At 36.4% G+C, this 15,178-nt stretch overlaps 1 protein-coding gene across 1 annotated transcript in view; it reads left to right on the top strand.

Annotated features, from left to right (window-relative positions):
• Nucleotides 1-15,178, top strand: part of LOC120484736 (uncharacterized) — a 29,310-nt gene that overhangs the window by 137 nt on the left and 13,995 nt on the right. The window contains exons 2-13 of the mRNA XM_039680142.2: nt 202-234; nt 328-381; nt 543-602; nt 1,680-1,721; nt 1,835-1,873; nt 1,948-1,989; nt 2,139-2,180; nt 2,269-2,310; nt 2,401-2,478; nt 2,835-3,158; nt 3,241-4,587; nt 14,267-14,312. Of these exons, the coding sequence (XP_039536076.2) occupies nt 202-234; nt 328-381; nt 543-602; nt 1,680-1,721; nt 1,835-1,873; nt 1,948-1,989; nt 2,139-2,180; nt 2,269-2,310; nt 2,401-2,478; nt 2,835-3,158; nt 3,241-3,575 (1,091 nt within the window). The 3' untranslated portion in view covers nt 3,576-4,587; nt 14,267-14,312. The remainder of the gene's footprint in view (nt 1-201; nt 235-327; nt 382-542; nt 603-1,679; nt 1,722-1,834; nt 1,874-1,947; nt 1,990-2,138; nt 2,181-2,268; nt 2,311-2,400; nt 2,479-2,834; nt 3,159-3,240; nt 4,588-14,266; nt 14,313-15,178) is intronic.

Below are 15,178 nucleotides of genomic sequence, written 5' to 3'. Positions count from 1 at the left end.
TTCATTTTATTTGTGTTACAAATAGGCTATTTGAGATTTTACACAAAGTTTTCGGTTTAAGACAATATTTTAATTATGATTGTTCAGAACAACGATGTATTTGCTTTGCTTTGATTATAATCTATTATAGTAATGCTGAAATAAATGATAATTACACAATTATTCTAATTTATAATTATATTTATTCACTTTATATTTTAGAAGGACGCGAAGATTTGTTATGTTTCTTGAATGGTGAGCATGTTTAATGAATGTATTAAATAGGCTACTTTTAAATTCATGGAAATTTTTACTTAATTATTCCCATTTTTCACAATGTCTCTTCAGATGCATTTGAAATGAATTTGCCTCCTAACCACACTGAACCAACACAGCTCTCAGGTCTGTGAATTGTTTCTTCAGTATATGACCTTTTTTTCTATTGCATGGAAGTGAAGGGAAGAGTGCTATTTATCCTATATATAAATGAATATGGGAATCAGAAAACAGTCAGTTGTGCTATTAGTTATTGGTTTCTGACCTAAGGAGCCCCTTTCCCTTAGAAATGGAACTAGCAACAGAGAAGATTCTGGATCCTGCATACCCGACAGATCCGACTGCTGGTGAGTGATTGAAGGCAACAGGGAAATCATGATCATGTATAAGAAAAAAACAAAACAAAAAAAACGACAGGCTAATATTCAGACATGTATGTTTGTTGATTTAGGTAATAGCTGCTCTTTTCTAAATCTAACTAAATTGATAGGTCAAACTTAAATAAATTTCATGACACTATAATATTTTATGTTAGACTCAGAAATATAAATAGGCTACGCATTACTCCTAATCAGATAAGTTTAAGTAAAGTGAACAAAATTAAAATTAAGAAACTGGATCATTTTTTTGAGTCTGTTTTCCTCTGTGAAGTCCCAGAAACAGTTTTGATGTCTGCATTGTTCCACAGTTTCACTTTTCATAACTTTTTTTTTGTTAAAATACATTTGACTTTGGTGAAATCTATCTATCTATCTATCTATCTATCTATCTATCTATCTATCTATCTATCTATCTATCTATCTATCTATCTATCTATCTATCTATCTATCTATCTATATATATATATATATATTTATATATATATATATATATATATATACACTCTAAAAAATGCTGGGTTGTTTTAACCCAATTTTGGGTCAAATATGGACAAACCCGAAATGTTGGGTTAAAAATGTAATGTAAAAATTTAACCCAACGGCTGGGTTAGTCCATATTTGACCCAAAGTTGGGTTAAAACAACCCAGCATTTTTTAGAGTGTATATATATATATATATATATATATATATATATATGAAGAGTTCAGATGCAAAAGCATCTAAATGCCATTTGAAATTTTCTTCTTTAATGATGATTTTTATCAAACTTGTATATTTAAGTTCAGTAATTTCACTTAAATGGCATTGTCATTTAAGTGAAATCACTGAACTTAAATATACAAGTTTGATAAAAATCATCATTAAAGAAGAAAATTTCAAATGGCATTTAGAGGCTTTTGCATCTGAACTCTTCATATATATATATATATATACACATTACATGAATATATATATATATATATATATATATATATATATATATATATATATATATATATATATATTCATGTAATGTGTCTAATAAGGTATTTTATATATTTTAGATTTTTCCATCACAACTCCAGAACCAAATTTCAGACCTGCAGGTAAATTAACAATTTGTGCTACATTGTTTATGAACAAGCTGATAGTTGAATATTATTGTCTCTGGATGTTGTAAAGACATATATGACCTCTCTAACACGTCTTTCCTTATAAGATGCTGCTGAAGAGAAATCAGTTGAGAGCAGCAACTCAGGTGATCAAAGAAAAACACATGAGAAATAAAGCTAGAGTTAATAATATTATTTAGATGTGTATTCTTTTTAACAGACAGCCGATTAGCTGAAAGAGCATCAGCAGAAGACAGCAGAGGTACAGGCCTGTATTATGCCAGTTATGCATGCATCTTATTTAGCCTGTTAGATGATCACAACATTTTCACACTTGTAATTTATCCTTATATACTCCAATCATATTTTAGGTGCAGATATATAACTGGTTTAAAATACTGTTTGTTTCAGAGGGTGTCAACTGGAGGTTACAGCTGAGAACCGCACTTGCAGGTAAGCTGTAGGATTTTTTGTAAACTTGTGTTTTTTAAAACTTTTATCGGGTATATATACTTCATCACGGACACCCACCTGTCAACAGACGCCCATAAAGCATTGCAGGAGCATTATGGGAACTCAGCAGGTAAGCCACAGTTCCTGCTATTGTTTGCACACATATCTGCTGATGTGATATAATGTTAAAGATTGTTATTTTTATTGCATCTGAATATAGAGAGTATGAGTATGGACAGGACTGACATGGACACAGGCTTGACTGAGAGCTCCAACAAACATATCCATAAAGCAACAGGTATGTAGCCTAGTTTTACATAAGGGATCTATAAGGGTCTATATAAGGGTCTTTTACATTGTGATAATATTCAACAATCTTACTGTTTTCACTGTAATTTGGTTCAAACAAATGCAGCCTTTTGAAGAGACTTCTATAAAAAACGTTTAAAATTCTTACCAAACCTAAACATTTGTATGGTTTTTTCTGCTAAATGTTAGCTATAATGCTAACAGACACAGATCTAAAATCCATAACTCAAATTTCGATTTCACAAGGTCTGTAAATGAGTCATGAGTTTTGGCTCACTGAATAAACTGGATATCTCTTTTTGTATTTTGTTCTGAATATATGCATCATCTTATAATTCCGTGCAGTGATGGAGGACATAAGTAGTCAGGAAATGGACAGACCTGAGGAGAACGGGAGAAACCGGCCTGCAATGATCCAGAAGTTAGAAAGACACAGTGCTGCGGACACAGACAGACAGAATCTGGACTTTATGAAAAAGATTCAAGCCATTTTTCAGATTTCTGCAAGTAGAACAAACCTCAATGATCAAAGTAGAGCACCACATGATGCTCAGGAGAGCCACAAAAGAGCAATGGAGTTTGTGGACACCTCTGAGACCCCAGACCTTGATGCTGACAGTGAAGAACGTGCTGGTGGTGGTCATGGAAGATCTCGGAGACAAATCTCAGGTCAGTCCAAAATAAATCCATTTCACTGAGAAATATCCAGACAAACACTGTTAATGAGACACTCTGATTAAATAATATGCAGGAATCAAAGCAAAACTAAACTATACTGCTGACTGGGCTGCACTGGATGACAGTAGGGAATCAGTTGATCTGATGATCCCAGGATGCACAGAAACATCTGTTGAACATCCCATGGAAGAGAACAACAGTCTGAATGCCCCTAATATGGACCAAGAGATTCAAAAGGACACAGTGAAGTATCAGAACCAGCTGAGGAAAATATGTCCCACCAAGATCGTACGAGCATCCAACAACCCAAGAGCACAGCTGGATTTAGATAGTCCAGAAAGAGTGAACAGTGAAGTTTTGGACAGGGACAACAGCAGTGAGAGGCTAGAAGTGGCAGGTCATCTGTAGAGAATCACTTATTGTTGTAGAACATGTACTTTTTACTTTTTTATTTAGACTGTGATTTTAATGTCTGTTTGATCTGATATCATTTGCTTGTTTGTCAGTCATCGCATAAATACACAAATTAATCAGAGTTTTATGATGTGGGATGTGAATTTTATTGATATTTATGATTTTGAGACATTATTTTGACACATTTTGGTGTCATTTACAAGGGTATATCTGGTGATGCAAATTAGGCATTACCATTATCAACTCTAAATGAGCAGAGAATAAAATGTTAATGGTATTTTAAGGAGAAATTATGCATAAATACACAAATTAATCAGAGTTTTATGATGTGGGATGTGAATTTTATTTATATTTATGATTTTGAGACATTATTTTGACACATTTTGGTGTCATTTACAAGGGTATATCTGGTGATGAAAATTAGGCATTACCATTATCAACTCTGAGTGAACAGAGAATAAAATGTTAATGGTATTTTAAGGAGAAATTACTTTTTATAACGTTTTTAAAATTAGCTGATTTTAAAAATCGATCCTAACTAAGCCTATGTCGATAGATAAATAAATAAATATGCATGCATAGATAATGAAAACAAATATTAGTATTATTACTTTCATTGTTGTTCTTCTAAGGATTTACTCTTTTGAAATGTTTGTTTTTGACTAAAGAAATATTCTAAGTTTCCATTAAAGTGTAAGGTCACCAATGTTCACCTTAAAGCTACACTGTGTGATTAAAGCTACACCCCCATCTAGCGATGAAAAGGTATATGACCATCCAGTGAATATTCGTTTCTGTTCCTCTCAATTCCGATTTTGTTTCAACTCCTACGGTGGCCAATGTAGTCCAAGATTAACATGGCTTCCAGTTCGACCTCGTCCATGAGTGTTAACTCAAACGTAAACATGAAAGGCAAAGCTTGAATTAACGGGTATGTCCCTCTTTGGCTAATGTAGTTTTCAACATGGAGGGGCAACATGGCGAACGACATTAGAACTTCTTACCCGTATGTATTTTCAATGGCATATTATACACTCATGAGAATACTTTATTACTTGAACGAAGTAAATATGCATTAATGAGCACATATATTTTTGAAAGAACTAAGTGTTTTTAGCTAAGAATAAACTAAAAGAGTTACACAGTGTAGCTTTAAGTAGCCATTTAAACATCCTCCATATGCAGTTAATGGCTGCTAATGTTCCATTCATTCCACTGAACTGATTTGTGTCCCACTGACAGTATTTGAAAAGATTTAAATGGCTTTTTCAGGTCAGAGGTTTAGCAACGGTGCCTTTTCTGCTAAATTTAGTCCCAGGTCGCACAGAATGGCTTGTTGCAGGTCTATCATTGATTTAACACAGCTAAATGATTAAATCTCTCAGCGTGTGGATTTAGACAGACAAATAGAGGGTATTTATCAGCTATGACAAGACAGCTCGCAGCTCTATAGACGCGATGGTGATGAGTGTGTCTAATACGTCGGCCAGATCCACCTTTCCTATCCGTTTATCAGACAGATCCTGCTGTCTTCCCCATTTATCATATAGATCTCATTCCCACTGGTGCTTATTTGTCCTACAGTGTTGATTTTGGTGGGTTTTCACAATCAATGTCCGACTGTCTGTATATGTAAGGAGCTTCAGGTATCGTTGGCTTGATGCCGTTCTGTCGGGGTCATAAATCATGCAGTCTCTTGACTGCATAGGCAGGCTTCATCAACTCTACCAGGCCTCGGAGAGTCTTTTCCAGACTCGTAATCGTGACAGAGATGTCAGCATGTCTAAGGAGATTTACAAGAGATTCTCACTCAAAGCGATTTTGAAATAACAACGCCACTCGCAGCTGCACGGCTGGTCCAGCAGGCCTATCGATCTCCGCACTGCAATATTGGGGCACATTAATCTGCAAAAAGACCATCAAATTACTACAAATCTGTTGAATGGGAGACATGGGTCATATGAAACAAAACTGTTTTGAAAAGCGTTCATGTGGTCTTTTAAAGGAACATTTGGGGTTCCATACAAGTTAAAGGAGTAGTTCACTTTTAAAAAAAAAATTGCTGATAACTTACTCACCCCCCATATCATCCAAGATGTCCATGTCTTTCTTTCTTCAGTTGAAAATAAATTAAGGTTTTTGATGAAAACAGTCCAGGATTTTTCTCCATATATTGCACTTTACTGGGCACCAAACGGTTCATGGTCCAAAAGAGAGTTTCAATGCAAACTGCAAACTGTTTAAAGGGCTTTAAACGATTCCAGACGACGAATAAGGGTCTTATCAAGCGAAACAACCGGTCATTAAAAAAAAAGATCAAAGTTTTAGTTTTATAAGCTCAAATTCTCTGATGCACATTCGTGACTCTCCTGTTCGAACTCGTTCATCAAAATGAAGGAATCTTTTTCCGAGTCAATTCGTTCATTTCAGTTCGTTGAATCAACGAAATGACTCGAAAAAAAGATTCATTCAAATCCTGGAATGTTTTCATCAAAAACCTTAATTTCTTTTCGACTGAAGAAAGAACGACATGGATATCTTGGATGACATGGGGGTGACTAAATTATCAGCAAACGTTTTTTTAAAAGCGAACTACTCCTTTAAGGTCAATCGACAGCACTTTGTGGCGTAATGTTGATTATTTCAACTTATCAGTCCTTATCCTTAAGAAATTTGGGTTACATTGAGGCACTTACAAAGTCAGAATTGTATTTGTAGTAATGAACAACATGCCACAAATGCTGTCAACTAAGTTTAACTTGTGTTGAACCCAAAATATTCCTTTAAAGAATCCTTTAAAATAATTGCAGACCTTGTAACAATGTTGAACAGATCTTGTACTCATGGCAATCAGCCAGGTTTAGGAGTCATACTGTATGTTGTCATCTTTTTCCACTTTACAGCAATAGTTCCCACGTGTGAAAGGTGACAGGGGGCACCTGATCTGACACATCAAAGCCTGTCAGTTCAGTATAACACAAACAATGGACCGACAGATTGTACAGTGATGCAAATCTGTCACTTTTTGATATCAAGTTAATTATTTCAACACCTTCGAATACTGACACTGCTTAAGAAAAAGATGTCGACCTGTTACGCATCTTGTGTGCATTAAATATAGAGACATTTAACATCTCCAGAAAGATCTATCACTTAGATGAAGCCTTTGGGACAACACAGTGCAGCTCCAGTGTCTTGTGTCTTCACACGTATTTTATACCTGAAGCTAAACGCTATATCAGGAAAGCAGCTATATATCTTTATAGACCAAAAATAGTCTTTAAAAAAGACATGTGGGTTTTTTTATGGGTCAAAGTTGTCAACCCTGTCCAAGAACACCAACCACGGTGCTCTACATTCTTTAGATTCCTCATTTATAGAGGTTTTGTCCTGGGATTTGAGCCCTGTAAAACCAAGTGCTTCACTGAGCACCATCAGCACATCCAGCTGGTCGTAGGCCACGTCGAATACACAGTCGTTTGAATTCCGTTTGTGTGGTTTGATGCTGAATATATTTAAGTTTGATATCGAATATATTCAAGCCACAATGTAAAATAGCCCAAGTCAATATTAGTTTGTGTTTCATATTTCAGTTTAATTGGATAATTGTGGAGACCTATTTAAATACGTCTGAGACACAACTCACCATTTTTTTTTCCGTTGAACTAAAATCAGTCAAATAAGGACATTTTCCCCTCCTGATTGTGGTTGTCTGCTTTTTGTCCCTCTGTTTTCACTGTTCTCTTTGCCACTGACTTCTCTCTCATAAATGAAAAACTTACAAAAACGCTTTTATACGCGTTATATGTAAATACGACTCAAGTATACTCCCTCAGGTTGTATTGAACGACTCAGAAGTGGTAATGGCAACTGCATGTCGGATGTTTCATGTTCTAAATTTTTACATCAGCCATTTAGCCTTGCCTATAGACTACAGTGACCACATTGGACGGATAACCAGATAGGCTACATCAAAAGGGATTTTCTCGGATAGATTTTTTCAAAACCCAACAAGAATAATGAGACTGTTGAAACATGAAATATGACAAAGACTTGATGGTGACAGAGCTGATGGGTTTATTGGTTATCCAATAGAGTCTCGATTACATATTTGTTAAAGACAAAACCAAATCATGAGTTTGTAAGAATGACTGAAGCCTTGTTTGAGGTCAATCCCATGATGACTGCTGGATAGCTGACCATCTGCCAATGAGTCTGGTTCCTTTCAATCCCTTGAAATCTTCCGGCTCTGGGTCCAGAACCCCCAATGCAATTTGTCCTCAGACCTAACACAGAACCACACACCAGATCAGCCATGGGAGCAAATATGTGTGTGTATGTTCACCATGGAGAGCTGTTTCCGTCTATGTGGAGTGAGAGGGAACATGTGTGACCGCTCCATGTCTGGCTGCAGCCTCTGCGGGAGGAAGTGGGGTTTTATTCTGCAATGGCTTTTCCAGGCGGAACAGGGAATGGGAAGGAGATGCAGAGGGAGAAGGAAGAGAGTTGACAGAGAGTCTAATTTCATCTGATTCCACCACCTCTCAAAGAGCCTTCACACAAAAGCACGTTATTTAGGGCCTGTCGGAGTGAAATCAGTCATTTCCAGACTAAATGATGGATAAAATGAATGCGTGTGTAGGGGGTATATAGGGGGTCTTGTGGGTTGGGGGTATTGTATGAAATAACTCCCAGAATCCCTCATCAGTACTTTATAGTAACTCATTGAAGGATCTGATCAATATCTTTATGTCTGGTTTATTTTTATACCCTGCATCTGGGTTCAGATCTTCAGAGATATTTGCTGACTGCACACTGTTGAGTTCAGTTCCATTGTGCTTTATTGGAAATGAGGGTTTCTAGTTTTTATTTTTTGTTCAATGAAAGTCACTTTAAAATTGTCTTGGAAATGTTTGGGCCTTTTTTTTTTTTTTGCACTTTTATATTTTATTTAGACTTTCAAGTACAATCCCAATCTTTTTTTGTGTTTCCTTCATTTTATTAACTCTGGATTTGTGAAACGCTTGCTCCTGAAAGATGGGTCACTACCCAGCTTTTTTGGACCGGCTTTCTCCTCAGAATCACAACTTTTAAGTACGATTTATTATTGATGTTTAAATTTTCTACCGGTTGTTTCTACATGTAGTTCTGTCTGTGTTATATATTTTGTAGGTTTCTGGCTAACCGGCTAACTCACCTTATTATTGTCTTCATCAAATAGTTCTGTAAATCAGTTGTGGGCCACTATTACCTAAAACTGTGTCCATTAATGCAGGTTGTCTCTCGTTTTTACTACTTTGAGTAATGATAAAGGATGAAGCAAGATTTGTTTTATGTCAGTCATTCACATTAATGATCGTTATTGATACAGTTCCCGAATGTGCACTGCAATAAATTAGAAATCTAAAATATCGGTTTGTTGATAGTCATACACTTGTAAATGCTGATGGTGAGGAATTAGAGTTGCTACATCTCATGATGGACGTCAAAATGGGTATGTATCACTGAGAACTGTCCTGCTCAAGTGATCCTTGCGATGGAGGTTCGGGCTGAACAACTAACTTAAGTGTTTGTACATCATCATTCGGATTGATTTGGTAAAATTTGGAAACTTGCTGGCCTCGAAAATTTATTAAAAACATCGTTAAAATAGTCCAAGTGACTTCAGTGGCTCAATCTTAACTTTATCAAGCGACGAGAACACTTTTTGTGCGCAAAAACAAACAAATATAACGACTTTATTTCAACTATTCACTTCCTTCTCTATGTGCCTCTATTCAGTTAACGTAGTGTGATAGCGTAGAGCTCCGTCACACGTAGGCTCACTATTGGCCGACGCTGGTCATGTGTGTGATGCGTGTGACGTACAACATCAGATCATTCACTGTTAACCTGAGTCGAGGCAGAGAAGTAAATGAATCGTTGAAATAAAGTCGTTATTTTTGTTGTTTTTTGCACATAAAAAGTGTGTCTCGTCGTTTGATAAACTTAATATTGAGCCACTGTAGTCACTTGGACTATTTTAACGATGTCTTTAATAACTTTTCGAGGCCAGCAAGTTTCAATCCCTCAAGAAGCCTATGGACTAGTATGCAGGAGTGATCCAGCTCTCAGATTTCATCAAAAATTTCTTAATTTGTGTTCCGAAGATGAACGAAGGTCTTACGGGGTTGGAACAGCATGAGGTGAGGGTGAGTAAATACTGACAGAATTTTCATTTTTGGGTGATCTAACCCTTTAAGGATGTTTAGGTATTGTTAATGGAAAAGAAGGCAAAGTTGTGGCAAAATTATTTTTTTGCAGTGTTCCTTACACACGCCTTTCTGAAGACCATTTAGATTAATAGTCATCTTTTTTTATTCTTTAAAACCAGGAGGTTTTAAGGGAGTGGTTTTACTGGTGGGGTGGTGGATGACACCCTGTGAACTAAGCCTTTGCTTCTTGTCGGAAATTTGATTAAATACGGCAAAGACTGGGTGACCCGCATGTCTGGGAGAGGAGATTTTTCATTTTTCTTTAATACTCATGTTTAATTTCATGATTGGCTAAAGCTCCAGGTGGCTGCTTAATGTCCAACAGATGGGCCCCTCCGCAAACCCAATTTTCCATTGCAGGCTGATGGCAATAAAAGGAGGGATTTTCACAGTTCCGCAGGCACCCCTCGCATTTCCACTCTCCCAGGGGCAGGGAGAGAGTGAGCAAGACCGCAATGTTATACTTTGTTTTTATTAAAGCGTTTGATTGACAGCAAAGGAAGATTTTCCAGTATTAAACTTTAGGCCCAATTGAACGGTACAAAGTACACCAAGTCTTGACTTTGAGCTACTGGGACTGGGTTATACCACCTTTCTCTTTCTTCTTCTGCTCTCGCTCTCTCTCTTTATATCTCAATCTCTTCCCTTTCTTTTTAGTTATGAAGCCAATGGCTCTGTGGTGAGCCACAGGGAGCAGACAGATTGGCCCTTAGGATCTCAAGGCTTCTTTTACAATCAAAACTTGTTAACTCACATTCTGAGTTGAGGATTTGGATGGGGGTAGAGAAGGAGAGAGGGGCCTTAAGATGCATCAAAGCCAGGGTCTTGAGAACACATGTTTGGGCATAAAAGTGTGTGTATGGATTAGGAGTGCTGTAAAACCAAGAAGAACTTATTCTCCTAAGGCCAGTCAAATGAGGAGAGAGGAGCAGCTGCAAAGCCCAACTCTCTCTATCCTCACTGACCTTCACCATCACTGTCTTCATCCTCATCCTCACTGTGATATCAGGGTTCAGAAGTCAAGACTGAGGTGCACACTAAAACCTGAGGGATTTGGGATCGATTTTAAAAATGTTTTTGAAATAAGTCTTTCGATGCTCACTAATGCTATACTGTATGCATTTGATCACAAATACAGTAAAAACTGTATTGTGAAATCTTGTTTATTTTAAACTAACTGAATTGAATGTAAAATTTAATTTATGCCTGTAATGGCATTTCTCTTTAGTCGTTAGTGTCACATGATCCCTCAGAAATCATTCTAAATATGCTGATTTGGTGCTATTTATGATCAATGTTAAAAACTGTTGTGCTGCTTCTTATTTTTGTGGAAACCATGATGCCTCGTCATGATTGTGAAGTGAACCATGATTTATCAGGATTCTTCAAAGCTCAAAATAACAGCATTTATCTCTTATAACAATGTACAAAGTTTTCATTGTCAGTTTTAATCAATTTAATATGAATAAAATCATTTTTTTTCCCTTCTGTCTATGTTGGGAAACCAAAAAGTACCACACTTTAACATGTTTTGTATCTAATGCAGTGACATTTTGATCGTTTATTTTGTACCTTTAAAGCGTTTATAATCGTCACTTTCGGGGCCATCTGTGCATATGTGTGCATATTTCTCAAACATGGAAACGATTATGTTGATATTACTTGAGACAGACGAAATCTTGCCACATTAGTCATGCTCTACTGTTTTTGTGTAACCCTGCATTAAGAGAGCAAATTAGCAGGCCCTTCAACAATAGCTGCTCAATATTAGACTCTCCAGCAGGAAACATTTAGCTAAAACAGGTATGAATGGACAGGATCGTGTTTTCTAACTGTAGAAATGTTGACACAGAAAAAAAATAAAGTTTTAAAAAAATAAGTTTTCTCTTCGCCAAAGGTGTGTGTGTGCGTGTTAGTGTGCGCCAGCCCAACGTGATCTCATGAGAATACGTGTACATTTTTACGTAAAGTGTAGTTCTATCATAAGGACATTTATTTATGTTTTATACACGTAGAAACGTATTACACTGACGTATTTACAGCTCTAAAACGTAAAACATTTAAGTAGCCTATTGACAGCACAAAACCTAGTTTATTTAGGCCTACGTATGAACAAATCTACCGACTGTCACGTTTGTGTCTGTTTTGATCTTCTGTTTTCAGTATTAGTCACATGTCTTTTGTTTTCCCGCTACTCTTTTGTTTCCATGCCAACCATCATTAGTTTACCTTCATCACCTGTGTCCTGTTTATCACCTTCATCTGTATCACCTGGTTATGTTCATCAGTGTCTGTATTTAGTTTGTTCTTTTCAGTCAGTCGGGATCGGTTGTTAGTCTTGTGTAGTCGCCTTATCTGCCTGCCTGTTATTATTATTTTGAGGAAATTGTTACAATTGGAGCTTTTGCCTGAGAGTCCTTCTTCAACCCACACACGCCGTGACACCAACGTCCAAATTTGTATGTAATACTATTTATGCATATTAAAATCGTGGCATTAATGTTTTGACTCTATTGCATTAAACTGTCTTATCAATTACATTTTCAATCGCATTTATTAATACTCTAATAATTTTAGAGTATCTAAAACTCTAAAAATGTTATTAATACTCTCGTTTTGCCTCCATGGTGTTAAACAAGAATACACTTAAAAACACCTTCTTTACTTGTTTAACCATTTTGTAATATAGTGTATTTACAGTGAGACACAAAGGGCATTTTCTCCTATAGAACACAACATAAGTTACATCAATTTTACAAACAAAATAGGCTACATCAATTTTATTAGTTTGATGTAATTCAAATATTTAGAATCCATACCTTGTTTGCAAGAAACAGATCCAAATTCCTAGGAGCCAGTGGTCTAAGTTAGTAGTTCATCACTATTTCTTCAAATCCCATGCTGGTGATCATATCAGTGATGAATTCAAATTCAAAAATTGCGCCCTCAAGAAGCGTAACGTCATGTTTTACGGCAAGCCTCTTTGGCTCTTCCCGTCAAACACAGTCTCATGAAAGTGCGTATCTATACAACGATTGTCATTTCTCGTGGCATTTATATGCCAAAACTGGTTTTTGCGTGCATATGCATGCTACGCACTGAAAACCCCCTGGGTAGGTTTAGGGGGAAGGGGGGTAAAAAGTGCGTATCATATGCACGCAAAAAACGCGTACCATATACACGCAAAAACTAGTTTTGGCGTATAAATGGCACGAGAAATGATATTCGTGCTATATATACAAACTTTCATGAGCGACAGGTTCCAGACAGTCGGTGACGGTGTAAAATGGAGAAGCGCACGCGCCTTCATTGAGCGAACCTAAGTATACCCCATACAAAACTAATACTGCCAGAGAGGACTGTGACTGCAACATATCAGCATGTGAACGACTTTTGGTATAGCGGTTTTGACATTTTCCGCAATAAATAAATTATTGTGATTACATTTGTAACATCAACATTATGTTATGTTTTTCTTCATAACGTTAGTCTATGTAACCTAGTTGAATGGTTGTGGATAGGATTAGGAGTAACATTAGGAGTAGGTTTAGTGGCTCAAAATATATTTAAATACTGTTAATAAAACTTCCCTACACATCTCTGTAGTCCGTTATTTATCCTTTTTATGTTCTGTATAAAATGGGTGTGTTTAGGTTTGGGAATTGGGTTAAGGGATCTTACATTTATCTATAAAAATGTAAAAGGGAAATTTTACAGATATCTTTCTGATATTGAATATACACAGTTAACGTTTTGTACCTGTAAATCATGTTACGTTTAAATGTCCATTTTATACATTTCAGCATCTACCCAAAGTACGTTTTCTATCTTTGAAAATAAGATTAACAATGAGACCAGTCTGGCCAACCAGCCTCTTTGGACACCTGTCATTCCACCGTTGCTTTACAGCTTCCCGTCCTCTGGTTTTCACAAGACTCCCTGCTGGATCTGTGAAAGCTTTACCAGAAGCCTGAGATATGGACAGACACACAAACACTGACGGAAAAATAAAACATATCGAATACGAAAAAGACAGCAGAACTGGATGCACATCAAATCCATTTGAAATCCAATAGCTCAAACAAATACGGAACAGACAAAGTATTTTAATTTACACATATTGTGAAGTGCCAAAGGATCCTTTGAGTCTAACTGGCTTTTCATTTGGACCATAAAAAACATGGTGAATCCAAACCCATTACCAAAGGAATGACAGGATATTCAAACCCTTTCTCTCCTCAGTATGCAGGTGCTGCTGGTTAGGATATTTAGGGCATGTATTATTCCACTTAGAGAATTATTCAAGGTTTTGTCTTGTACTCAGTATGAAATCATTCAGATCAGTTCTAGGTCATACACGTTTTTGAATTTTTGGTGGAGTTCATCGCAAGTGGAAACTTTCTAATACTTTTCTGATGTCTTTAATTACAGGTCCGACTCTTTTTTTGACATCATATCAACGGCATCCAGTGTAGAGGTCAGTGTTCAATACTTTTAGGAGAGAGACACTTTAATACAAAGCAGCTTGTAATACATTTGTCTGGGAATCAAATATCTTTGTTTGCAGTGTGCATTACCGTTTGTGCTAAAGAGGTCTCGTACTGCGATTTTGAAGCCTTGTGTCCCAAACAGTGTCTCCCTTTTCCATACACCATTCAGCTTTAAATCGCTTAACCTTAATTTGGACCAAGTTGTTGGACCAGTTCCCATGCAAAAAAATGGTATTAGTGGAGCAGTTCTGTTGCCATGGCAACTAGTCTCTACAGTGCCGTCTCCAGCCACAGGGGATGATGGAGCGCTGTTGATGTTGGATAACAGAAGCAGATGGAGAAGGAAGGAGTGAGTTAAATGATCTGAGAGCACTAGACCGGGTTACAGTTCACAGACTCTATATTGAGCTGAACAGAGGGATCCACTGAGTGTGGGAGACTTTGCTGAGACGAGACTGAGAATAATGTTGAAAGTCCAGGGAAAGTGACACTCGGCACTATAGAAAATCAGTTTGTCAGTTTTTCTTGACAAATGTGAAACATTCATGTAGTTGTCACTGTTTTAGATAATTTAAAAAAAATATATCGATGTTTTACAAAAATTAATTTGTCTTATAAAGTTTATAGAATATACACTACAATTAAAGGTTTGGGCTCAGTAAGATTAAACATAAAAGTTTTTGAATGAAGTCTTTTATGCTCACCAAGGTAAATATTATTACAATTTAAATTAGCTGTTTTCTATTTTAATTTTTGTGTAATTTATTTTGTAATGTAATTTATTCCTGTGATGATGACAGCTGACTTTTCAGCATATTACACAGTCTCACATGATCCTTATAAATAATTATAA

This window comes from Pimephales promelas, chromosome 12 (assembly GCF_988280905.1).
Source record: "Pimephales promelas chromosome 12, fPimPro1.hap1.1, whole genome shotgun sequence".
NCBI lineage: Eukaryota > Metazoa > Chordata > Actinopteri > Cypriniformes > Leuciscidae > Pimephales > Pimephales promelas.
The sequence above is the reverse complement of the archived record's forward strand: the minus strand, read 5'-3'. Positions and strand labels throughout refer to the sequence as shown.